Below are 26216 nucleotides of genomic sequence, written 5' to 3'. Positions count from 1 at the left end.
GAGGGCTATTAAGCTGCAGTGCCCTCACATCTAGGTCCCAGAAATGACAGAACCAAGGGTACCAAATCACAGCAACAGCCAGTTGTGCAAGTCGTGTTTCCCCATAAGACTGGGTCCTCCTGGGGCTGGGGTTGTGGCTCAGTGGTGGAGCATACGCCTAGCATGTGCGAGGCCCTGGGTTGGATCCTCAGTGCCACATAAAAATAAATAAATAAATAAATAAATAAATAAGTTGTGTCCAACTACAACTAAAAAATAAATATTAAAAAAAAAAAAGATTGGGTCCTCCTGGCCAGCAGGGAGGGTACTGAATCACCTGTATGTCCTTTGCCTCTGGCCAAGGCCAAGGCCAAGGCCAAAACCCTGGTCACACAGGGCTGGGGCAGGTTGAATGAGAAGCTGGAATGGACAGGTGTCTACTGTCCGGGAAAATGAAGCAGAAGTCGGGATCACATTGCCCAGATGTTCCACCAGACACATTCCTGAGGAGAGTATCAAGGAACAACTTGGGGAGGTGTCACTATGCAGAGGGATAGCAGTTCTGATAGGATAGTGATTCTAGTAAATGGGAACACCAGGACCTTGCTGGAGAGGAGGGATTCCAGTTGGCAAAGGGCGCTGACAGCAAACTTGCCCAGGATGAACTGAGACGCCCTTGGATGCTCATCTGGAAAGGTGGGCAGAATGCTGACAGGCCATTTCAGGAGGGGGCTGGGGAATACACAGACCCAATGGGGGCAGTTAAGGGTAGAAACCTGAGCTCTAGGAGGGAGGGCCAAGTCTGACAGGAAGAAGCTGTGATCAGAAGTTGCAATAGAGGGATGGAAAGACCGATGGAAGGCGAAGGGACAGAAAGGAGGTGCGGACTGCGGGAACCTTGTCTTTCACAGTAAGGGCAAAAGTTGATATTTGGGGGATCTTGGGGCCTCGATCTGGGCATCAGGCCTGACTCAATCCCCTGGACCCCGTAATCAGCATCCCTTCCTCTTCCATTCCCGTGTCCTGTCCTGCCCTGGGTTCCAGAAAGGTGAAACGGCCCCTTGAGTCTCAGGGCTGGCTGGTGGAATCCAGGCGCCCCCGAGGGCTCCCTAGGTGGATGCTCTGCCCATGCCACTCCTCCGAGGTGGTGCGCCGCGAGGGCTTGGGGCTCGCAGAGGGTGGCCGGAGGCAGGGCTACTTCAGCCCTACACGCAGCGCTTCTCTGCCGCCGCCTCGGGGTGTCTCTGCTTCTCTGTGAGCCGAGAACCGCGGCGGCGGCGGCGGCGCAAGGAGGGGAGCGGGCGGCGGCGGCGGCGGCGGCGGCGGCCGCGCCAAGAAGCGCCGGGTCACCGCAGGCTGAGGCGCCCGCCGTCCCCGCCCTCCCCCTCGCTCTCCTTCTCCCTCCCTCCCGCCTCCCTCACTCGCTCGCTCCTTCGCTCTCCCCGCCTTCCCTCCACGCTCCCCCGCCCTCTCCTCCGCGCCTCGCCTCCTCCGCCCCGCGCCCTGCGGTGCTGCAGCTGCGGGCGGCTCCAGCTGCCCCCAGATGTGGGCTGGGCGGCGCGCGGGGAACTTTCGCGCCGGCTGTGAGTGCGGGGCCCTGGCTGCGGTCCGGCTGCCATGGATCCGCCGGCGGGAGCCGCTCGCCGCCTGCTCTGCCCCGCGCTGCTGCTGCTGCTGCTGCTTCTCCTGCTGCTGCCGCCGCCGCCCGCAAACGCCGGACTCGCCGCTGCCGCCGACCCCCCAGGTAGGTGCGGCCGAGCCCCCACGCCCAGCAATCCGCGTCCGCCCGGCTCCGCCCCGCGTGCCCCGCCGCCCCCTCCCCAGGCGTCGTCCAGCTAGACTTGGGCAAACTCCGCGCGCCCCGCCCGGGGCCAAGTTGGCCAACTTCGGGGCCGCGTTGGTCGCACAGGGGGCGCCCAGCGGTGCAACCTGGTGCCTTGGGCCACGGGGAGCCTCGGAGCACTCGCGGCTTCGGAGATGCGGAGCAAGGGCTTGGAGGGACGGGAAAGCCCCGCGGTAGAGAGCGCAGAGCTAGCTCCAGCGGGTCCAGGGGAGCCAGGGCGAGGCGGCGCCGGTGCTCGCTCGCGTCCGGGGACGCTCGGGAGGAGCCGGTGCTGAGCGCACCGCCTTGGGCCCTGGGGATTGGTTGAGGCGCCCCGGAGGGGATCCCCGGAGACTCGTGGGACCCTGTTACACTCCTCCCTGTCCTTGGACGCGCGGGAAGAGGGGGCTGGCAGCGGGCTACCGTGGAGCTGGACTCAGAGGAAGGCCGCCCGTACTCGGGGAAGCTGTTTCGGAGGCTAGCGGTGAGGCTAATTGATCAGCAGGGGCAGCCGAAGGGTCGAGGCGCACGGGTAGGGGACCCACCGAGAATGTCTTCCGATCAGCCCCATGTCCTGCCAAGGACGGTAGGTTCAAGGGGCAGGGGACGCCCCGATGGGGTTGTCACCTAACGAACCGCGAGGTACCGGCGGAGTCCCAGCCCGGAACAGGACAGGGGACAGATCTCTTAGCTGGCATGACCCTCGAGGGGGATGGCTGGGTGGCGGCGTGGCTCCGGAGTGGTGGTGCTGTTAACGCCCCTTCCCGTTTGCTAGAAAGCCGGGAGGTGCAGGCTAGCTTCTGGGGGCTTTGTGGTGAAATGCCCCATCCCTTCGCATTGAGGCGAGGGCTAGGGGATGCAGGGTTCCGCTGCCGCCGGGGAGTTCTCGTCCAGTCTAACGTCCCTTCCCGTTGCAGGTGGGCCCCTGGGGCACGGAGCGGAGCGCTTCCTGGCGGTGCCGGTGCGCACTGACGCCCAGGGACGCTTGGTGTCCCACGTGGTGTCGGCGGCGACGACCGGAGCGGGGGTACGAGCTCGCAGGGCCGCCCCTGTCCAAACCTCTGGCTTCCCAGGTGGCAGTGAGGAAGACCCTAGCGACCGCTTGTTCTACAATGTCACGGTCTTTGGCCGAGACCTGCACCTGCGACTTCGGCCCAATGCCCGCCTGGTGGCTCCCGGGGCTACTGTGGAGTGGCAGGGTGAGACGGGTGCAACCCGAGTGGAACCCCTGCTTGGGACCTGCCTGTACGTTGGCGACGTGGCCGGCTTAGCTAAAGCCTCCTCAGTGGCGCTCAGTAACTGCGATGGACTGGTGAGTAGGGTCTTGCTCCTTTCAGTTTTCCGCCCTTGCGTGGGTTTTGGAAACTGGTTGCTGGGAATCTCCTGGGAGTGCAAGTCCTGCGCTGAGAATCTTCTCTGGGGTTGGCTGAAGGGCAAGTTGTATTGATTAGTTTGAAAGGGGGCTCATTTATGCAAAGCTGTGTGTGTGTGGGTCTCCCCAAAGCCCTTACCAAGTAGTAGAGTGTGCATTTCCCTTAAGTCTACCTGCACCTCTGTGTCTTGCATCCAGATAGGTTGATACATGTTTGTGTATTTCAGTGAGTGTGTGCATTCACACATGTGTTTTGGAATGTCAGTACTTTTTTCTAGGTGTGGACCTGTGTGAATATGTGAATGTGCATTGTCTTTCGTGCATATTCATATGAGGGGTTTGTGCTCATGGTTGTGTCAGGGCATCTGTTGAGTGTATGCCTGTGCATCTTATCATGTGTGATATGTGTGTGGTAGGCATGTGGTTTGGCAGTCTTCTGTGTATCCAGAGGACATCAGCCAGGGAGCAGGCATTGGTGTTGAAATACCCTGTTAGTCTTCTGCCCCTTGAATGACCTGGAGCCACTGAGTTTTATACTGTGGTTTCCTGATGAACTCTAGTTGGTAATTTCAAAAGTCAATTTTCTCTATTTAGAGCCAAGGGGAGAATTTGGAAATGAAGGTTCTAGTGCCCAAGGACTGCTTGGTCTTTTGGGGACAATCCCTGAAGGGTAGGAGATAGGCTAGGGGAGGGCTCCTTTTAGGACTGCTGGGCCACTCAGTATGGCTGGGAAATTCACTTGCTTCCAGGGGCCCAGAGGAAGAAAGCCTGGATCAATGCTCAGGGAAGAGACTGACATTGGCGGTGCTGTCTGGCTGCTGGGGGCCTGGCACATGGCAGAAGACACTGCAGTTTTCTATTTTGGATTTGGTGTGTGGTGGTCAGGTTGACTGTGCTGGCCAGACATCTGAAGCCGTCCCAGTCCCACCGTGGGTTCTGCTCTAATTGCTGCTCAGGGCACTCCTGCTCCAAGTGAGTGGCCACTCTCCTAGCCCTGGTGGCCTCTGAGTACACCCATCTGCAGGCAGCTCAGGCTGGTCCTGCTGTCTGCAGAACCTGCAATTATACCAAAGCCCCACAACCACTGGTGTTCTTTTTATGGACACACAGGAAACATCACTTGTTGCTTTGGAAAATCACTGCCTTTGGTTGGATTTAGTTAGAACCCTGGCATATTGCAAACAACCATAAATGTCCTTGGAGGAACTGGGTTCAAATAGGGCAGTTCTTTATAGTCTCTGAGGATGTCCTGGGCCTCATAGGTATATTTCCTTTTATGCTGTGGGTGAATTTCCTAAAAAATGAAAGGAAATCATTGCTGGGGACTTGGGGTGAAGATGTGGGACAGAGTTGACTTGGATGTAGTCTACTGGTGGATCAATTCTGGGTAATATTTAATTCCCAATGGAGAGCATTTCAGTGGTTTTGGTGATGGGTTGCCACTGTGTCATTTATTTACCTGTGCATTTGATGATTCATTTGTTATGTCAGCACCTTCTAATGTATTTACTGGTCATAGATGTGGCAGGCCTGATACCTATTAAGAGGCTGACAGGCTGAGGGGCACTCTGGTCAGGGCTTTGAGAGTATGCTTTTGGGGGCTATTTGGGTGGGGTCTTGTAGAACAAATTGCCAGCTGGAAAAGGCACAGATTGGTATCTGGTCCGAGAGGGGAGTATGTGCAGAGGCACCAGGTGTGAATTGGCCTGGGAAGGACAGGCATGCTGAGATGTCTCAGGTGTTAGACATACTCAGTCAGAGGTACAAGACAGTGTTAGAAAGAATACTGGGTCCTGCCAGAGTAACTTTGAATGCTGCCAGTGAATAATGGCCTTGAGACAGTGGGTCAGCATCATTAGTTCTTTTCTTCCTTCAGTGTGTGTGTGTGTGTGTGTGTGTGTGTGTCTGTTCTGATTTGTGCCAATCAATTTTTTTAACCCTTTAGGTCCTTTTGTGCCTCTGTGATAGGTCCACTCACGGAGGACCTGTTTGTTTGTTTGTTTGTTTTTTTTAAATACACTTTGTACCTCTGGTCTTTCCATTCACCCTATAGGGAAGGTAGCCTAGTCCTTGGTTCACAGATGGAGCACTGGGGCTCTGAGAGGTTGAGTAACTTGTCCTAGGCCACACAGCCAGTGATGGCGGGAGTCTGACCTGGATCTGTCTGACCCCTTCTGCCACAGTGCTCCCAAATATGGGTTGGTGAAAGATGCTAAGATACAATAAAAGGAGGAATCAATTTCTGGGCACTCCCTCTCATTGTGCCTAACTGACCAAGCAACTATTGACTTTCACCACTGCTTTACATAGAGCTCCCTCCTCTGCTGCTGGGACTCTTCCTTGATAGGTATCTAAAATACACCAAAGTAGGTGAGTCAGGTTGTACCGATCTTGTTAACTTGCCAATTGGGTTCCAGCTCCTCTGAGGTGGGGCCTGAGGTTCTCTATTTCTGGTAAGTTTCCAAGCCAGTGTTCCTGGTTCTTGGACCACCCTTTGAGAAACGAAGCTTTGCAGCCCCTCTTCTCCCAAGAGTGTTCTTCAAGGTCCTGCAAATTTTTCTGAGCAAATGGGGTTCACTGGACAAAGCAGAGTTGGAGAGCCTGCAGCTGCATTTGCCTTGGGAGGGTCTATGGTGCCTAACAGGATCTCTAAGTTCTATAATGAAGAAATCTGTGTAATCCAGTACTCCCCACACAAATAGGATAGTGGAACTGATCTTTGAAGAACCTGTGCAACTAGCTTCCTAGGCAAATATGTGGATATCCATGGTGCAGAAGGGATGTGCAGGGTTACAGCAGGCACCAGTGGCCCCCACCGCTTAAGTTTAGATGCGTGTGTGGGAATCGTCTCTCCCAAGAGCCATAGATCCTTTCCTCTGTCCCTTGGCCTGGGATACACATATTTGCTCATCTGCTTTCCTGTTCCTGAAGACACATGAGACTATCTTTCTGCTTTAAAGGAAAGCGGTAGTAACTATTATTATGTTGGCAGTGGTCTCCTAATCTATTTAGTACAAGGGAACTCTAATTTATCTGCTAGTGTCAGTCAAGGTCCTTTTAGTTACAAGTAACAGAAAACTCAGCTCACGTCAGTTTAAACAGAAAGTACACCTGGTGAAAAATCTTTAGGTGTGGCTGGATCCAGACGCTCCTGCCAGTTCATCAGGACCCTTGCTTCCTCTTGCCTCTCTGCCTTCCTGTGTGTTAGCTTTGTTTTCAGATGGAGCCCCTCTGTGGTGAATCAAGGGGCTCCAGCAGTGCCAGGCTATCTGTTCCTGCTAATTCCAGCTGAGTCTTCTGTATCACTCTGCCTACATGGTGTTAGGATGCCCCCTTGAGAATCAAGGCATGGGTTTGCCGAGTCCCATGGAACTGAGAGTGCAGGAGGAGCTGCTCACCAACATGACATGAAATGGTTTTTGCCAGAAATCAGGTCAGTGTGTAAATTCTACTGAAGTCAGGTAGAGGTACGATAAATGCTACACGAAGACATGGGTTATAGGACCTAACACGCACCTTGTTTCCAGAAAGGCTGATGAATGTTGCTTCTCCAGATTCTTTTATAGCCACTAGTCAGAAGTTGTTCATAATATTCATGGGGGGAGTCAAACTTTGCCTTTTCACAATGAGTGAGAAAAATTGCTTAGCAAAATATTTTTTATATATCACATCACTGTGGAAGAGTTCTCTCTCTTGGGCTGTATAGGTGAGCTAATTTCATGTCACTTTTACATGTTTATTAGAAACCGAAATGAGAAGCCTGTTGGGATAGAAAGTAACAATAGTAAGTGACCATTTACCATGATCCTACTGTGTGTCTTATGACCCATGGTCTTGTCACAGCATCCTCTGGAGCATGACCTGGTATTATCCCCATTCTGCAGATGAATCAACCCAAGCCCCCCCCCCCCCAAGAGAGCTTGCTTCAATCTTGGCAGCCAAGGCATATCTGATTCCAAGGTCACGTTAGCTACATTGAATTGGATTTCATTGCTGCCTTTGTTGTTGCTGCATACCAATCAAAAGAATGAAAAAGAAGAACTGCATTTCTTTAAAACATTTCCAAATCTTTCCTATTTGAATTCCTGGAGATCTGCTGTGCCAGGAGTGTTGACTGTTGCCTGCAGGAGTGAGAGGGAACTGGGGGCAGGCCTGTGGCTGCTTGGCCTGTTAACTGGCTGCAACTCCTATGGGTGTCGCGACTCCTCCTTGGTGTATGATTGCAGTGAGGAATCCAGTAGGATAGCAGTGACCCTGGTACCTCTACCTGCCCACTGAGTGCAGTCCTGGGGATGTCCCAGGCCTGGTATCTCTTCCTTCACACTGTACTGGTCAGTGAGAAGGAAGCTTCTTTGTACTGGATGGTGGAAAAGGTCTGATCTTCAAGGCCTGGTCCAATCCTGGGGCCTGAGAGAGGAGAGGTGTACATTCTTCCCTGGGGGCTCAATATATGCCCCCATGACCCTGTGAGGTAGAGCCTCCATGTGGGACCCAAGGTCTCATAGCAAGAAGGAAGCTGCTGCCTCTTGGCCTGGGGCTCTCCCTGCTGGCTTGGCGCCAGCTCTGTCCAGTCTTGCTGGGCAGTAGGAATCACTAAAAGTCACAGAGAAAAGTCATAAGCTGGCCCAAGGGACCAAGATGAGAAGGCTGCTGCCTTTGAGGCCTGACACCGGGCTCCAGCTAGGTCAGGTGTTAAGTGTGACAGGCAAGTGTGGGTCGACCCTAGAACTGTAGGGCTGGGGATAAGGGCCTGGGATTTGGAGCTGTATCTTTTAGGGTTCTCCTTCCTCCCACCTTGCCTTGGCATTGCCTGGAGAGCAATGAGAGAATGTCAGGAACACCAAACAGGGGCCATGGAACTTTTTGGATTCCCGAGGTATCTAGGCTGTGAGGGCTCATCAGATCAGAGTGGGGGCATCTACTTAGCCCCTGCTGTGAACAGGTTACACAGCTACCTATCTACACAGGATGTTCTCCGCTACTTCTTTGGCTTATTATCTTCCCGAAGACTCATTTAGTTTAAGTAAGACAAAAACACAGCTCACATTGGATATAACAAACAAACATCTAAGATGTGACTTAGAACCTGGGGGTTCTAAATAGGGTCAACCTCAGGCATGGCTGGATCCAGGAGCTCAGAACCTGTATCCGTCTCTCGGCTCTTTCACTCTCTGTTTTTACTTCAGAATGCACCTCCTTCCCCCATGGGAGCCATCAGCTCCTGTAGGTCTTAACTTGTCCTCAAGCAGGCACTCCCTCTGAAATGGAAAATGCTTCTTTCTGGATGATACTTAAAAGAGTCCTTCCTGGGCAAGGATCTAGTTGAACCTGCTTGGGTTATAGTCTCATCTTTAAACCAACTGCTGTGATGCAGACTGTGATGAGTATCTTGTCCATCTTTGGAGGTGAGGGTCAGACTCCTAGACTCTGGGATGGGGACGGTTCTAGAAGCCTTGCTTGCTCAGCAGCCTCTGGGACTCTCTCCTTGAATAATGACCCTGTGTTCCTTGGGTGGAACACAGTCTCCTCCCTCTCCTTCATACCCACCTTTCACTTGGGTGGGGAATCCCTGGATCCCCCTTCCCTCCATAACCCCCATGTTCAGGCAGCACCATCCTAGAGACATCTCAAGTCCTTCACCCTGGGATTCTTCACCACACCCAACTCCTAGCCCTGTCTTTGGCTCCTCAGCTGCTTCTAATGGGTCTGTCTCCAGCAACCCTTTCTCCACCCAAGAGCCAGAGTCAGTTATATAAATGATATAAATGACACACCAAGCACCCTGAGCTTCTTGGTGACTTGTACCCCAAGCGTCTCTGCCTATGGGCCCAACATCAGACGAGGTGGAGATCAGCTGGAGGCTGCGAAAAGACAGTGCCCAGGACGTGGGGGTGGGAAATCTGTGCAGGGGAGGGCGTGGGACTTGCCCCAGAGGATGGGTGCTCCCAGTGCTCAGGGGTCGCCCACCTCTCCTACCTGCTCTGCTGTGCTGCCAACCCCAGGTGTCACCATTCAGTGGGGCAGGGCCCCTTGGAGAATGGCTGGGAGCTCTGCCACTTTTCCCACAGAGAAGTGCTTGTATATACATGTGGTTTTGCATGGTTTTCTGGTCCTTGTTTGGGGGTTTATGAAACCTAAATTAAAATCTCCTGGTTTAAGTCAAACTAAGTAGAGAAGGAAAGCCCCCTCTGGGTATATATGGGAAAGAGTTGAGTAGGAATTTACCCTGTGCCCTGGACAAACCATCCCCTTCCCTCTACCACCCCTTAATTTCTCCAGGTGGAAAGTGATCGGAGTCAGCCATTTCTGGAACCCTTCCAGGCAAACTCCAAAGTTGGAGTTGCAAATTCAGGTACTTCAGGGGCCAGATGAAGACCACACACAAATGAGGGACAAAGTCAGGGGAGGGTGATGGGAACCTTGGTGAGCCCATGCCCCATCTCCCTTGATAGATCATTGTCCCTGGGGAGCATGGGCTCCTTGCTGCTGGATCCTCCCATGTTTCTTCAGAGAAGCTGCGTTTGTGTGTTATGTTTTTTATTCTTTTGACATTGTGTGAGCAAACAGTGTGAAGACCCCATGGGGGTCTCAAGGTCCCCTGATAGGGCCTGTAGAGGTATTGAAGCTGTCCTGGCAGCAGGATCCCTGGATGGGTTTGGGATCCTGGGCAGGAGGGGTCTGTCCCAGAGAATTTGCCAAGTTCTTAGACTTCCTCCGTCACCGCAGCCCCCATCTCTTATTATTTCAGGCCGTCCACAACTTCCTGGCTGGTCTCATTGCCACTCCTTACTATTTGGTGAGAGGAAGAGACTTCCCTAAAGGCTCTTCCTAAGTGGCACTGGGGAGGGGCGTACAGCTGACTGGCTGCCAAGATGGAAGCTGTCTTATCAGGAGTTTGCGCTCACAGTGGCAGAGCAGCAACCTACAGGCTCCCTGTGTGCCCCTTGATATCCCTCCAGAGTGCCATAGACTGGCATCTGGTCTAAAATCAGATTCTTCTGGTTTTGGCCAATAAGGTAACTGAGGATTGGGCAATGAGGCACTCTGGGGATGGAGAGGGGTGTTTCAGGGGTCCCGTGTTATCTTGACCCTTGCTCACTCAGCTCCTCCTCCCTATCTGATTCTGGTCACTGGGCATCAGTGGCTATAGCTGCCCTCACATGCCCGCAGAGACAGCCTGGTGGAAAAATATGGGCCTTATTTTCCTGAGGCTTCACTACAGCTTTGATTGACACTGTGGTGGGGTTTAGGTCCTGGGACTTTTCCATAACCAATCACCTTGGCTCCGAAGTGCAATATGATTGGCTCCAGCTTGAGTCACATGCTCCTCCCTGCCCCCAGCCTGCAATCATAAGGAGGGAAACAATGGCTGCTGGGAGACAGACCACCAGGATGGACTCCTGGGCAGCTGGGATCCTGGCTCCATGAGCTGAGGGACCTCTGCAGAAGAGCCGCTTGAGGAAAACCAGCCCCTGTGGTGCTGTTCATCTACTTCTGGAATTTACCCAGTCCCCGCAATAATCCTGTGAGTTGGCCACTCTTGTCCCCATTTTACAGATGAGGACAATGAGGCTCAGAGAAGTAAATTAGATCTCTCCCCTAGACAGGGTGGGGGCTCTGGCTTTGGAATCTTCTGGGGAGGGGCGTCATGAAGTCAGATGGTCTCCTCATGAGGGCCAGCATGTCAGTCACTGGTCTCTGAACCTGAGGCCAGGGAGGCCAGCTCTCTCTGGCCTGTCCTAGCTCATATTGCTGCTTCCTGCTCTGCTCTTCATCATGTGGCTATGTACGTTTCAGGCACTGGAGGCTAAGCATAATGATGCTGCTCATTCAGGTATGAGCAGGTTTCAGGTTCCTCCTGCCCAATGGGTATCTTGGGATCATGCCCTGTCCCCCTGTGTCTCTAGCACTTGATGACTGAGGGACTGAGGATCTTTACTCAGACTCAAGAGGGAGGTGAAGGATCAGAGATATTGCAGCTGTGTGAGCAGAGGAGCCAGCCAGTGGTTTATCTGCCTTGAGCCCTAGGGAAGTGCCCCAGGGCTGGGCTCCTCCACTCTGCATTGAGGCTGTCTTTGCTTCCAAGTGGCCTGAGCTTGCCTGGACCTCCCCTCTGCTCTTTGAATATCCTTAAGGGCAAGTGTGAGTGTGGCTCCTTCTGGGAATCTGGGATTGTATGGGAAGGCGGACTTGTCTTTTCTTACCCTTACCTTCTTTTTTGGCTTGGGTAGTCCTGGGGGGTCCTATGTGTGTGTTTGCATGTGCATGGAGAGTGTGTGGAGCTGTGTGTATGTGTGTGTGCATGCATGTGCATATCTTGCATGTGTGTGCATTTAAATATGCATGTGGATGTGCACATTTGCATGCACATGGATGAATGTATGCACATGAGTGGTGTGCATATGAGTGTGCACTTGAATAAGGATGTGTGTGAATGTACCCATATGTCAGTGTTCATAGCTGGATGTGAGTGCACATTCAAGTGTGTGCATGCATGTGTGCATTCAAATGTATATGCGCATGTGTGCATTGGAGAGTGTGTGCACACACGTGTGTATATGCATTTGTGTGTTATTGGCAGATATTTCCTGCAGGGGTGGGCCCTGAAGTTGGGTGGAGGTGCTGAGGAGAGAGGAACACCCCTGCCCGTTGAATTTTGGGACTGCCTTATATCACCCCTCCCCCACTGGTGGGAGCTCTGGAATGGGAGGGCCCAGGTAGGTGCCTCTTGCTCTGCTGCATATGTTTCATATTAAATGTCAGCTGTCCACTGGGCCTGCGGTGCTGCCATTAATATGGAGAAGTTATTACCAAGCCTGGAGCTGGCTCCTCGGGCTCATCCATGAATTTCAATTACACTGCACATCAACTCCAGGGCAGGCGGAGTGGGACACACAGCTTCTGCTCGCAGGCAAAGGAAACTGGCATCCAGGACCAAGGGCCAGGCACTGCAGAGAGACCAGACTGGAGCTTTGCTTCTCCCACCCCACCCCTGCATTTCAGTGATTAACTGGAAATAAGTGGGCTTATTATGTGCTGGAGGCTGCTGTGGGTCACAAGGCCAGCTCTGTTTCTTGAAGCTCTGCAGCCTGGACAAAGGCTACAATGCTGCAAAACTCAATTAGATTGCAAAAGGAGGGATTCCATCAACACCCACTTCACTGGGCACTGGAAGAATAGATATACAGTAACCATTTAGCTTAAGCTGGAGTGCAGGAAACATTGGCTGTTTCTGTATTTCATTGGCTGGCTCTAAGGTATCATCAACTGTAAAACACACCATTACTTTATCTACCATCCAGAAAGTGGTGGTAGATAAAGTAATTCAACTGCAACATGGTGCCTTAACCATAGTTGCTGGAGGAATAGGAACCAGCCATTGCAGCCCCAGTGCTCTGATCGCTCTTTCTCACCCCAAAGGATAGGCCATTTTCCCTGCCCTGTGTTGTTTCTCACGTCTTGAAAAACAGTGCAGCCCAGCTTCTTCTCCTTCTGGTAGTCTCTCTCTCTCTTTGATGACCTATGTTCATTCCTCCAGAGATATTTGCCTTGCTGATACCACAGCTGCATTCTGTTATCCCTGTGCCCTTCTGCATATTTCCTTTTTTTGAAATCATGGTGTGACTTTTCTAGGACATTTTGCAAGAAGTGCCAACCCTGCATGCACCTCAAAGTGAGGAGCCAAAAGCATGTGTTGGAGAAAAGACAACCTTTTAACCAGTGGTGCTGGGGAAATTGTTTATCCATATATGAAGAACAAGACTATCTCTCATCCTGCACTAAAGTCAGTCCCAAATGGATTAAAGATCAATGAGTTAGACTAGAAATGCTGCTGCTAAGTTGGTGTGTGCTCAGCAGGGCTACCACCCCATGGTGACAAGACCCACTGGTTTTGTCCTGAGTTTGGAGGTGGTAAATGTGTCCTAAAAAATGTTTCCTCTTAGAGCCCTAAAGATGTGATTTGATAATGATGATGATGAGAGAGGAGGAGCAAATTATTTTAGGGCCTACTCCAAGAGCTGACATGCAAATTCCATAGTGGGGATGCAGGGCAGCTAGAGAGGCTGGACTGTTGGTGCCAGAGGGACCAGTTCTCACCAGCTGTATGAGCAGAACATTCAGGATTTATCTTTGAGGCTGGGTATTTCTTCTGTGAAAGCAGAGATTGGGATCACATGAAAAATAAGGAGCACTGATGTTTCATGCAAGCTGGAGGTAGAATTAAGAAGTAACTCAAGAGTTGGTATATATTTAGTTTTGCATTGCTTAAGGATGGGGACATGCTCTGAGAAATGCATTGTTAGGCGAATTTGTCCTTGTGGGAACATAAGATGCACTTACACAAACTGAGACAGCTACAACGTCACAATCTTATGGGGCCATTGGCATATATGTGATCTGTCGTTGACCAAAATGTTTTGTGGTGCCTTGACCATGCGCATATATTTTCTGTAGAGATTATGCCACACACCATCTCCAATCAGTGGCAAAGGAAAACTCAAGTTAAGTGGTACCACACACAATTCCATTTTTTTTACAATTGTACCAGTTGTTGTTGTACCAACACTAAGCTGTGTTTATTATTAGAGCTTCAAAGCTCTAATATCTGAAGTGTTAGATACTTTGAAGCTGTACTTCCCAACACAGTAGCTATGAGCCACAGGAGGTTACTGAGCACTTGAGTTGTGGCTGGCCTGAATTGAGAGGTGCTCTGCGTGTAAAATACATACTGGATTTCAAAAATAGTACTGCCCTGAACACACAAAAGAACATAAAATACTTTGCAGATTATTTATTCATTCTTTGCAGTGCTGAGGATGGAACCCAGGGTCTCCCACATGCTAGGCAAGTGTTCTACCGCTGAGCCCCATCCCCAGTTCTTAACATAATCTTTGGGATATCTTGGGTTAAATAAAATATACTACATAAATTAATTTTACCTGTGTCTATTTTGTTTTTGAAAATGTGGCTACCTATGAAGCTTGCATTATACTTCTATTGGACAGCACTGCTTTGAAATATCTGGCTGGATTCTTCCTCCTTTTGTTGTTATTTCTTTGCAAAAATTTTCTTGGCTGGTCACATCTGTTTATCCTTTCAAATGAATTTTAGAATTGTTTTGTCATGTTAAACAATCCCTTGCGAATTTGATTGACATTAAATTAAACTTAGCAACTAATTAAAGGAGGAATTGACATAATTTATAGTATTTACCAGGAACATGGTGTATCTTTCAGTTTATTTAATTCTGCCTTCTTGTTGTTCAGTAAAGTATAATTTATTTTTTATACAGGTCATCTATTATTTTTTTTTAATCAGGGTGATTTCAAGGATTTTTTTTTCTTTTTTTGCTATTGCAGATGGAACTCTTTCCATCCCTTGTTGGTACACAGGAAAGTTATTGATTTTTATATAATTATCTTTTATCAAGCAGCTTGATTGAACTCATTAATTCTAATGTATTTTTTGTGGACTCCCTTGGGTTTCCTGGGTATACAGTTGTACTGTCTGTAAACAGTGATGATTTCGGATTCCATTTCCAATCTGAACTGTCTGGAACCTGCGCGCATCCTCCGCTGTGGCTGGCTCTAATGGGAACGCCCCTGGCGTTTCTCTGCTTAATGTAATGCTTGCTTGCGGATTAAGATGGATTTCGTGTGAAGGCAATATCCTCTGAATTCTAGTTTTCTAAGATCCCATTTTTATCAGCAAAGGAACTGAAATCTACATAAAATGTCTTCACATGCCATCCTACCCCGCCACCCACCCCCAAATGCTAGTGGTCCTGCAGTTCCCCTGGGCCTGCATCCGTATCCTCAAGGCTACTGACAGTTCTCCTTAGTTTCTCACTTTATTGCCCCAGAAATGAAACCCAGTCCCCATTTCAGCTGTCAGAACCCACTCAGAGGAAGTGCTGTGGCTTTGCTGAGGAAGGTGGAGCAGGTAGCACTTTCCAGCCATGCAAGTGGCTTCTGGTAGAACAGGGCTATGTGCTGGAAATTTCCACCTTGATTACCAGGTTTTCTTCTTCCTAAGGGTGTCTTTTCCCCCACCTCCAGTGTCTGCAGAGCGTATTCCCTCAATTCTCCTCCTGTATCCTACAGAAGCTCCTGTCCTTCGTTCTGACCTGTTAGTATGAGCTCTCCCAGGTCTGCAGTTCTCTTTTATCTCATGTGCTTCTAGAAGGTATTTTTCCAAACAAAGACGGTTCCCTCCTTGGAGGAAATCTGAAGCCCTTCCTGTATAGAGTAAAATTGCTTCCCATCTTGTGATCTGTCTGTTTACACACAGGCATGGAATGGGGAGCTTTGAACAATGTCTCTATCTAGGCTCCACTCTGAGAGATTCTGATTTATCAGATTCTGGTAGGATTCAGGGGCTGTATCTTTCGAAAACCACAAAGGAGGGTCTTCATGCACAGCAGAGTGGGCACCCACTGATCCAGAGAAAGCCCATGAGGTATTATATCTGATATTACCGGGTTTGAGCCTGGCTTTCTTGATGACCTGTGACTCAGTTTCCTCGGTTGCAGGGCCACCTGCTGTTTGGGCATGTGTCAGTGAGGGAGAAAAGCAAGGCTGCCTCATTCAGAAGGAAAGTCTTGGGAGGATTGAGGTGGAAGGAAATGATGGCTCAGAGGGATGAAATTTAGAGCCCTGGTAGGAGGACTGCCCCCTTGCAAAGCTGCCTACTGTAGAGGAGTCCTAAGAGGGAAGTGGGCAGGAGAAGGGAGTATGGCTTCCCATGGCAGTCACTGGTGTCTGTTGCTGGGTTGTCCACACTGGAGGGCACCTGGAACTTACTGGATACTTACTAGGCATTTATCCTGTAGTCCTGGTTGGGATAGAGTAGGGCAGGGGTAGGGGTCCTCTCAACCATGTCCCCAGGCCCTGTGAGTTTTCCTCCTCTCTCCTCCCCTCTTATTACCTGTGGCTGACCATGGGCCAGTGGTCTCAGCCACTATCTCTGAGCTGAGGTCTGAGCCTCAGGCAGCATGGATCGGTCACAGCCTGGAGCGACTTGTCTGAGACCCTATAATAGTGTGATATGATACTCATCAGCACTAAAAAAAAATAAGAATAAAAGTTTTTGTTTTCATTCCTATTTTCTCCTTCTCAGAGCTCCTAAAACTCTTGTAATTTCCTGACTGATAAGAGTGAAGGGAACGTCTTTTATTATAATATCTGGTCTCAATCCCCTGGTTCCTGATGCAAGAATCCCTAAGACCCTCGGAATCTCCAGGGTGATAAGAGTGTCTTTTTATGTGCTCATGAGATGGCTGGTGACTGGGGGCCCCTGCATAGCTTCAGGATGAAGCCAGTCACAGAAAACTCCCCATTCCAAGTCTGTGTGTCAGCCGACTGGTCACAGAAAGAGGGTTGGGGGGTTGGAACGCTCAGCCCCACCCCCACCCCTGGGTAGGAAGTAGTGGAACTTCCATAAGCCCCCAGAACTAAGCTGTTGGGGGAGCTTCTGGGTTGGTGAACTCCTGGAGGTTCCTGCAGGGGGACATTCCTGGAGAGGGCATGGAAGCTTCCCACTCCTCCCCATATACATTTGTCAGTTCCCGAGTCGAATCCTTTACAACATACCCATCATAGGAGGTAAAATGCCTTCCTGATCCCTGTGAGCTGTTCTAGCAAATCTGATGAGGAGTCGTGGGAAGCCCCTGATTTATAGTTGAACGGTCAGAAGTACAGGGGGCCTGGGACTTGGCACTGGTGCTTGAAGTGGGGACGGAGCCCCTAATCTGTGGGGTCTGCGCTGGTAGTTAGTGTCAGTATTGAATTGTAGGGCAGCCGGCTGGTATCCTGGAGTTGGAGAATTGGTGGGCGAGAGGAGAAAAGCCTCACATTTGGTAAGTGTTGAGAGTAAAAACAGATCCCTGAAGAGCCAAGTACTGCCTGGGGGCTGTGATGGGGGCGGAGAGGTCCCAGAGGCCAGTGTTTCCTGAAAAGCCCCAGATACAAGTGTGTGGGGGGTAGGGGCTGGGAGGGTGGGGGCCAGGCAGTGCCAAGTCCTGCTTCAGCTCTCCTCCCCTCCAGGCCTTCCCTCCCTCTCTCCTTCCCCCTTTCCTTTCTTCCTCCCTTCCTCTCCTCCAATTTCTCCCCCTTTCCTCCTCTTATTCTCCTCCTTTCCATTTTCTCTCTCTCCCTTTCTCTTTCCTCTCTTCTTTCTCTTCCCTTCCTCCTCTTCCTGTCTGCTCCTCCTTTCCCAGAGTCACCAGAACTCCCAGGGACCCTTCCTGGGTGGGGCCTATCATCTCTGGGGCTGCCTGCTGTAGCCCCAGTCAGTGCCTGCACTTTCCTATTTACACATCACCTCCTGGGACACCACTCAAGGGTCCCCACTGCCACCAGGCACCCTCCGGGAACAGCAAGGAGTCATTCTTCTGTGCTAGGAGGAAATTGGGGCTCAGAGAGGGGGAGTAACCTCGGAGGATAACACAGCTCAGAGGCTGGGCTCCTTCCTCTGCAGCTGGAGCTCCAGATACATACTTTGCCCCCCCCTCAGAAGCACATCACCCTCACCATCCACAGAAGGAGGGCTAGTTACTGTAGAAGAGATTCTTCCTGTTCTTGGCCAGACAGGCCAGGTGGATTCTTGGTGTACTTCCTGGCAAACAGGGCAGAGCCACACCCCTGCTCTGCTGGAGCCGTCCCCACCTCACACAGGGTGGCTTGACTTTTGGGCATTGTCTGTCCTGTTGGACAATCTAGGTCCTCACTGTGTCCTTGTTGAGGAAGCACTGTCTGTTGTCTGTACCCACCGTCAAGGTCACCAGAGTTGACCTCTGAGGAGGTCCTACAAGAACCAACGCCAGGGCAATTGCAGGGGAGCAGTTGGCCTTTGTGGGTGGCCCTGGCTGGGGCAGGCTTGACTGTAGTCACTTTGTGGACTTTGGTGGCTGGGGTGGGATGCTTCAAAACTGGACATATTAGGAGTAAGCATATCATAGGCTTGTTCTGGGTTGGCCTGTCTTGAATGGTCCCTGGGCTCACAGTCTCCCCAGCTGGCCTCCAGTGTCCACCTACCCAGTGGACCTGCCCCCCTGGCCTATAGGAGGCTGCTCGGGCTGGGCTGGCCTCTTGGTCTTGAGTGTAGCATCAGATAAATTATCTGTGAGTGTCAGAAACCTTTACTGTTGAAACTTGTGCTTTTCTGATTGGTGTTTGCTGCCCTCACTTTGCTTTTTTGGAAACTGATTGGTTCTCCCCGGGGCTAGTCACTTACCCTCTGTTGACTGGGTGAGTTTATGTTTGCAGAGCTTCCCTTGCTGGCTTCCATGCCTCTGGTCAGCCCTGCCAGGCCTTTCCTGTTGATGTCTTGTGGTACTATAGAAAATAACCAGCCTTTTTAAGAAGTACTCCATTATATATTTTGCTTCCCACTCCTGCATTTGATTTTTTAAATATTTAACTCTTTTAATTCAAATGACGTATGCTTCCTATGAAAGAGGTTGATTTTGCTTGTTTGTTTTTTGCTGAATTGCCCCGCTGCTGTCTCAGCTCCATTTGTTAATTAATCCAGCCTTTCCTCATGATTTGGGATGCATAGTCCACCACCTATGAAGTTCCTGGAGGTGATCTGGTTTATTTTGGGACTCTGTTTTTCCTTTTTAATACTAGTTCCAGGCTTTTAAAATTACTGTTGCTTAGGGATGTGTTCAGATATCGGACAGGGCAAATACCATCATCATGACTTTAAAAAATGTTTTGATTATCTTTGTCTGTTTTCCAAATGGATTTTGGGTTTGTTTTCTTATGATCTTAAACAGTAACATAAGAGGACCTTCAATTTAGTTGCTATTGATTGTCTAAAGTAGTGTCCAACAGGCAGCAGGGCCTCAGTAAGTCTTTGCTTGAACAAGAAAATGAGACCTTTACGATGTCTAATTTTCAAAGGGAAATAAGAACACTGATCACATCTCTTAAAATATATCTCAGTAGGTTTATTATGAAGAGTTTTAGAATTTTATTGACATTGTAAATCGGATCTTTTCCATTATGTTTTACCGCAGGTTATTATAGATCTCTAAGAACACTTCGAATTTATAATACACACGTGACCATTTACTAAGTATATGTGGAATCTGCTTGTTCCAGATTAATGATATTCTTAGTGTCGACATTTTGATTCCCAACAAGCAGAGTTAAAAATGACCTGTTGGTACACATTACATATGCATTTGTGGAACTGCAGCTGAACACTTAAACAACCACTGTTGACCTGCCAAACCCACGCCCCAGCATTGCTGTCCTGGTGGTGAGTCCTCCACTCCCTGAACACCCCCCCCCTTCTTCTGATCATTTGTTCCCAGTGACTTGCATCTTTCCTTCCCCCTGTGTTTCAGCAAATCAGTCTTCTGTTATTACAGTGACACAAATGTGAAACACAGAGAATCACAAAACATCTTTTTAAAATAAATCTCTGGCTTATGTTTGCGTTCCTAGTTATACAAAGTGACTATATTTATTTTGCATCTAGATCATTTCATGAACTTCTTTATTATTATTTCTTTACTTTTTTGTGTGTATGATTTTTTTGTGTGTGGGGGAGGATTTTCTAAATATGCAATAATCTGTAACTCAATCTTTTCCTTTTCTTTTTCAATATATATTCATTTTTTGTCTTATTACATTGGCTGAAGTGTAAAGTGGAATTTTAGTAATTTTGCATGGGAGCTATGACCATGGCCTCAGAGCATCTAGTTTGCCATCTAAGGGAGTTGAAAACCAGGTCCTGCTTCTCTTTCTCTGAATGCTGCTGTTGGTGGTGTACCCAAAGTGGACAAACCCTGGCCCAAAGTGGCACGCCTTTTCTTTTTCTGGTGTGTTGCATCAAGAAAAGCTTCAAATACAGGGCATGACTGTGTGGTGGGTGGTTTTTGTGGGGGAAAAGTAGCAGCAAATGATCTTTGCTTTAGGTCAGGGAACCTCTTTCAGCACCTGTGGTCGTTCAGGGGCCCTTGTGGCCAGAGCAGTGTACTGGGGCATGCATAGATTGTTCACTGGACTAGTAGGCAAATTGCTGCCTTTGAAAGATTTTTGGGAGTTTATGCTGGGGATGTGGTCCAGTGAGACATTTTAAAAAGGTTGACAAGTAGATCCTTCCCCTGCCTTCCCCTTACTAAATGAAATACTTTTCTGAGCAACTTTCAGTGTTCTCCTGACAGTGCAGGGCAGAGTTTGCAAACTGGTGGGCTGTGTGCCATGTCCACCCACAGATGAGTTTTGTTTGGTCATTTCAGTGTTTAACAGATTTCTCACAAAGCTCCAGATTTCCGGTTTGTCTTGAGAACTTGGGAGCTCCTCTAGACTTGTGTTCCTGAGGGCTGGAATTTAGGAGGGACTAGATGGGGACCCACAGCTCCTGGTGCTGCTCTCCATTACTCCCTATAATCATCTGCCCCCCCAACCCCCACCTCTCTTGCATTCATTTCCTGTGTAGTCCCTGTAGAGGCACCTGAGGTTTTTTTCCTTCTAATTGTTTTTTGGTGAGGGGATCAAGTCCAGGGCTTCACACATGCTAGGCAAGACTATACCATGGAGCTAAACTGCGACCTCTTCCTTCCCATACGTTGAGAGAGGTGCCTCATAGCTTTGGAGAAGATCATTTCTCCCTCCCCTTCTCTCTTACCCTCCTTCCCATGATTTCAGTTTATGCATCACTGGCTCTCTGCAAGGCCCCTGCGTGCTGGAGTCAGACATGGTCTTGCTCCATCAAATGTATTTGATTCTGGCTCCTTCCTCCCACTGGCTGAGCCTCCAGTTTCTCATCTGTGAAAAGTAAAAGTTGGTGTCAGTAACTATTCTGTGTCATATGATGAGGACTGAATGAAGGCCTGTGGCTGACACTTAGTGACTAGACTTTGTTACTTGAAAGTAATAGTCTTTGTTACTTCAGGGCAGTATTTTCCTCATGATGCTGCTAGGAGGAACCAAAGTATGAAAGTTGTTGGACATGTACAAAGTGCAGTGCAGATATAAATCACTGCTGAGTGCTTGGGCTGAGTGTGGGGAGTGGGGAGGCAGGGCTAGGGGAGACGGTGCAGGCTCAGAGGAGGATGCTTCCCCTGCCCTGGACCATCGTTGGCCTGGGACATGTTGCCAGATGAAGCTGTGACTCTTGTGAAATGGAATTCTTGGGTCAGAATAAGGAGAACAGATGTTTACTGGAAGAGGCCAAGAGCTGCTGACATCATCGTTGAGCCCCTCAGGACTCTGCTGAGGCTGAGGGTCCTCCATCCTTTCCTGCCAAAGAAACATTCCTGGGGTAGTTGCCAGGACTAGGGGTTGGACACATATACACAAAGGCCATTTCTTCCACCAAATCCTCCCCACCTGAACACAATTAGTCAGGATGTGGAAAAAGATTTTCAGTCTGGAACAAGAGAAGAGAGTCTTTTTGGCGGGCAGGCTCTGAGAAGGGAAATGCAGTCTCCGGTGTAGAGTGGATTTTGTGGGATAGAGGAATAGCCTTTGTGAGTAGATAGCTTTTCAGAGCCACTGGCCAGGGATGGGGGAGCACGTGTCCCTTCCTCCCAGATGGGAGACCCTGTCTTGTAATTTCTTCTTTGGTCATGAATCAGGAAGAGTGTGAATGAGAGGTTGCTGGAGCCTCCCTTCTGGGCTTTCACCAACCCCTGTAAAGTTTGCTGGTGTCTGTGGCCTGGTCCCTTCTGGCAAGCTGTCCCCAGGTCCAGATCTGTGTGACTGCAAGTGACAGAAAACCCAGTACAAATGGGCTCATGCCAGAGAGAAAACATGTTATGTTGTGATCTCCCCCAGGGCAGTTGCTCAGGCCTCCTGTCTTGCTTCTGCTCTGTCTCCCTTTGCAGGGTCACCTCAGCAGCTCACCTGGTGGCATCTGGCTCACCTGCCACCAATCAAACCAACTGTGCCATAGTGAGCAGAGTGAGGATTGTTTTTCCCCAAGGGTTTCAGTGAGATTGCTGAAACTGGTTTTCATTGGCTCAGGCTGGGTCATGTGCCAAGCTTTGAGCAAATCACCGTGTCTGGAGCAGAAAGCAGGGCATCGATTGGCCAGGCCTGGTCACATGACCACACCAGGGGTGGAGTTTGCTGTCTAAACCTCTGACTGGAGCTAATGCTGGAAGGCTCCGTGCTTAGACAAAGTTCCTGCTGCTGTTATGAGGAGCAGCTGCCTTTTCTGTCTACAGAACCCTGTCTTCCTGGCTCCTTCCCTCCTGTCTCTGCTTTTGTGATCCAGTTGCTCAGTGATAAGCACGGTGCATCCCTGCCATGGCCCTTAAGAACATGCAGTGGTTTCCCTTCACTTCCAGGGTAAAGAACGGGCCTCTCACCAGTCATCTTGTCTTGCTCTGCTTATCCTAACCGTGTTATCCATCTCTTCCATTCTGTGGACCTTGGGCAAGAGCTCTGAAAGAGCAGACATTCCCATCAAGTGTAAGTAAGCTCTGCCCAAGTGGAAAACAGCTCTTAGTGCCGTATCAGGATGGGACTGTTAGACTTGGCCCCAGTTGAACCTAAAAATGGTCTGAGGGCAGGTGGGAGGGGACCGGTGCCTGTGAGTTAAGGGTCTGTTTGGGCTGTTGAGGAAGCTGAGGCTCTTTGAGCCCAGGTGGGCTGACATTAGCAGAGTTGGCAGAGTGAGGGTCCCCGAGGACCCCTGGGCTTTTGCTTCAGGTGCTGGGAACCCTATTTGCACCACCAACTGCTTACCATCTGCCTCGGGGAAGCCATCCTGTCCTCTCTGTCATGGCATTTAACACAGCTGCGTCGCTTTACCCTCTCTTGACCTATCTCCCCCTCATCATTTTTGTGTTGTGAACCCTCTTGGAAGTTTTGTGAGGCTCATGAACCTCCTTAAAAAATGTTTTTAATGCACTGTATAAAATACAAAGGAAACCAATTCTGTTGAAATAAAGCTGTCAACGTTGGAAAAAACTTATAATACATCCATACATGTGCTTTTAAATTTTTATCATCATCATACTGTTTTTCTTTTCTAGGCAGTAGCTTTATTGAGATAGAATTCACACATAATCTATTTCACCCATACTAAAGGCAAAATTTAATGGCTGTAATATATTCAGAATGGTACAATTATCACCATGATTAATTTGAGAATATGCTCATTGCGCCAAAAAGAAAGTCCATTGTCTTTAGTTATCACTCCCAGTTATCCTACATATCTCAACTCTAGATGACCACTCTATAGATTTTCCTATTCTGGACATTTCATTTAAATGTGATTATACAATATATGTCCTTTGTGATTGGCTTCTTTCACTAGTGTAATGTTTAAGAGATTTATCCATGTTGCAAAATGTATTAGAACTTCGTTTTTTTTATGGACAAATACTATTCTATTGTATGGATATACCACAATTAAAAAAATATATATATATTTGTAGAAGGACATAATACCTTTGCTTTGTTTATTTATTTGTATATGGTGCTGAGGATCAAACCCAGTGCTGCACACATGCTAGGCAAGTGCTCCACCACTGAGTCACAACCCCAGCCCTCACACATTTTTTTTTTATCCATTCGTCAATTAATAGATTGGGTTTTATCCATCTTTCAGTTGTTGTAAATAATCTTACTATGAACGTTCAAGGACAAATTTTTATTTTTATTTCTATTTTTTATTAATATGGTAAATAACAAGGCCTAGGAGTCATCTCACAACCTGTGTATAGTCACACACCTCTTAACAACATCTCGGTCAGTGATGGATCACACATAGGATGGTGGTCCCATAAGATTATGATGCACCTGAAAAATTCCCATTGCCTAGTGACTCATAGTCATAATGTTGTACAAACGCATTACTCACGTGTCTGTGGTGATGCTGGTATAAATCAGTCCACCAGCCTCATTCATGTTGTGTTCACCTCATCTCTTAATCACATCAGGAGACCACGTGGAGGGATTGACTTAGCTCACGTAGGTGTGTATAAGAACACTCTGTGGTGTTCATATACAACAGAGTCACCTAATGACACATTTTCTCAGGATGCATCCCATTGTGAAGAAATGTGTGACTGTAATTTAAGTTGTGCTGAGTATAAACACTATTTGGTCACATCTGCAACAGGTGGTGAGAGATGCAAATCCTGATGATGGCTGGTGGATGGGCTCAGCTGCTTCGATCTGCTGGGTAGCTGCCTCCATCCAGAGTTGAAGGAAATGCAGGTTCTCAGCAGTTAGTGAAGATGAAGATGAAGCTGGGGGGGGTGCTTTTCTTCCAGGTTAAGAAGCCTTCAGGGGTCTGGTCTCCAGAAACCTAGAGGAATGCCATGGCCTATGGCATGACTGGCTGTCCATGACTTGCTTTTGGGCAAACAGTACACCAAGAGTGATATCACCCTACCCTTTCCTCCTCAAGCATTCTCTTGTCCTTAGCTTGGAAGGGGGTCCTCCTGGACAGTTGGGACCCCCCTTTCCCTTTTTCTTCCCTTCTGCCAGGACATTTCTCTTAACAGCTACTTGGAAGGAAATGCAACCAAAAGCCCGTCATAACACGCAGACCCAGCGCTCTGCCACCAGCTGTCGGTGCTTGCCTCTGGAGGGCACCAGGCTTCTGTAACTTCCTGTCATCCCCTGGTAGTCCTGTGGCTGGTGAGGGCTCTTTGGCTTTGTGGTGGTCATGGATTTTACTTTGGGGTGGACACTGACCTAGTGAGGCTTGGTTTCTGCCTCATGCCATTTGTATCTGTAGTGTCATCTACTAAGAGGTGCCTGGCAAGGCATCTTTGGGGACATCTGAAGTTGGGGGGAGGACTCCAGCTTGTATACAAGAGATCAGTTCTCTCCTTGGCATTCCCAGGCTGCTATCGGAAGGAGCCAAAGCCCCAGTAAGTTGTGCTGAGCAGCCTCTTTGCTTTCTAGCCCTCTCTTCTGCCACACTTGGGTTGCTGCCCCTTCTGGCCTGGGCCCCACCTGGCCATGGCGCTGCCAAGGCCCTTGTCTATTGCCTTCCCAGAGGGGCCTTCTATCCTGCTTCTTGCATTTCAGGAGCTGCCAGAGGTTCCCCTGACTTTGTGGCTGGCGGCAGTCTTGCCGAGCATCTAGAATTGGCTGCTGGCCTCTGGTGTCTCTTGGGTGTCTTATGTGGCAGTGTGGCTCTATTTTAGGGCCTGTAGGAGCACCTGGATTGCCTCGGGGTTTGCCCTGAATCGAGGGGGTGGATCTCACACACTATGACAAGGACCTGGGTGGTAGAGAACTGCATTCTGTATTGCTGCATAATCCTAGGCAGGTTCTGTCACCTCTCAGAGTCTCTAAAGTCTCAGTCATGAGATTTCCAGTGAGATTAATCCAAGGAAGGAATGGGTGAGTGTCACACCCTCAGGCCCTCTCTCGAACCCATGCCGGGTCCCTGCCTTAGGAGACCCAGGATAGTTTACTGTGGCTTACAACTCTTTGATGTGTCTTTCATAAATCAAAAATTGTCTCCTGTGCCTTCATATGAAACAATGTATAAATAAACAAAGGAAGACAATTGGAAGTTTCTGCAACCTGTCACCATTTAACATTGTAATATATGTCTTCTACATTTCTGTACATATGGACAAATAGAAAAAAAGGGCCCTATTTGACATTTTTTTTTGTGTGACTTGCTTTTGTTTATACTGTGTGTGTGTGTGTGTGTGTGTGTGTCCGCACATACATAAAATGGACATAGTTCTGGATCACACAGTATTCTGCCTTAACATCTTTGACTAGAGGCAGCATGATCTTGTGAAATGTGAAGAGGCTGGAGTCTCCAAGCACTGGGAGTCCTCGGACCCAGGGGCAAGAGAAGGCCTGAGGAGGAGCACCCCCAGGCTTCTAACTTGGGTGGATGGGAGGGAGGGAGGCAAGGGAGGAGGAGCAGCTTGGAGAGGGGTGTGCAGCCTGGCCTGTCTCCCAGGAAGAGTGTGGAGGCATTTGAAAGTGTGGGTCTTGAGTGCAGGAGTGAGGTTTGGGTAGAGTTGGAGTTAGGAGCACTCTGATGGATGTCGTCATCAAGGGAAGGGGAATACCAAAGCAAGGGGCAACAGAATGGGGA

The 26216-nt window shown here is 49.4% G+C and overlaps 1 protein-coding gene across 1 annotated transcript in view; it reads left to right on the top strand.

The window, feature by feature from the left end:
* The first annotated feature begins 1525 nt into the window (after positions 1–1525).
* Positions 1526–26216, top strand: part of Adamts2 (ADAM metallopeptidase with thrombospondin type 1 motif 2) — a 246066-nt gene continuing 221375 nt past the window's right edge. Inside the window, exons 1-2 of the mRNA XM_026414284.2 lie at positions 1526–1723; positions 2719–3113. Coding sequence (XP_026270069.2) covers positions 1597–1723; positions 2719–3113 — 522 coding nt within the window. The 5' untranslated portion in view covers positions 1526–1596. The remainder of the gene's footprint in view (positions 1724–2718; positions 3114–26216) is intronic.

Source organism: Urocitellus parryii, chromosome 1, assembly GCF_045843805.1.
Source record: "Urocitellus parryii isolate mUroPar1 chromosome 1, mUroPar1.hap1, whole genome shotgun sequence".
NCBI lineage: Eukaryota > Metazoa > Chordata > Mammalia > Rodentia > Sciuridae > Urocitellus > Urocitellus parryii.
The sequence above is the reverse complement of the archived record's forward strand: the minus strand, read 5'-3'. Positions and strand labels throughout refer to the sequence as shown.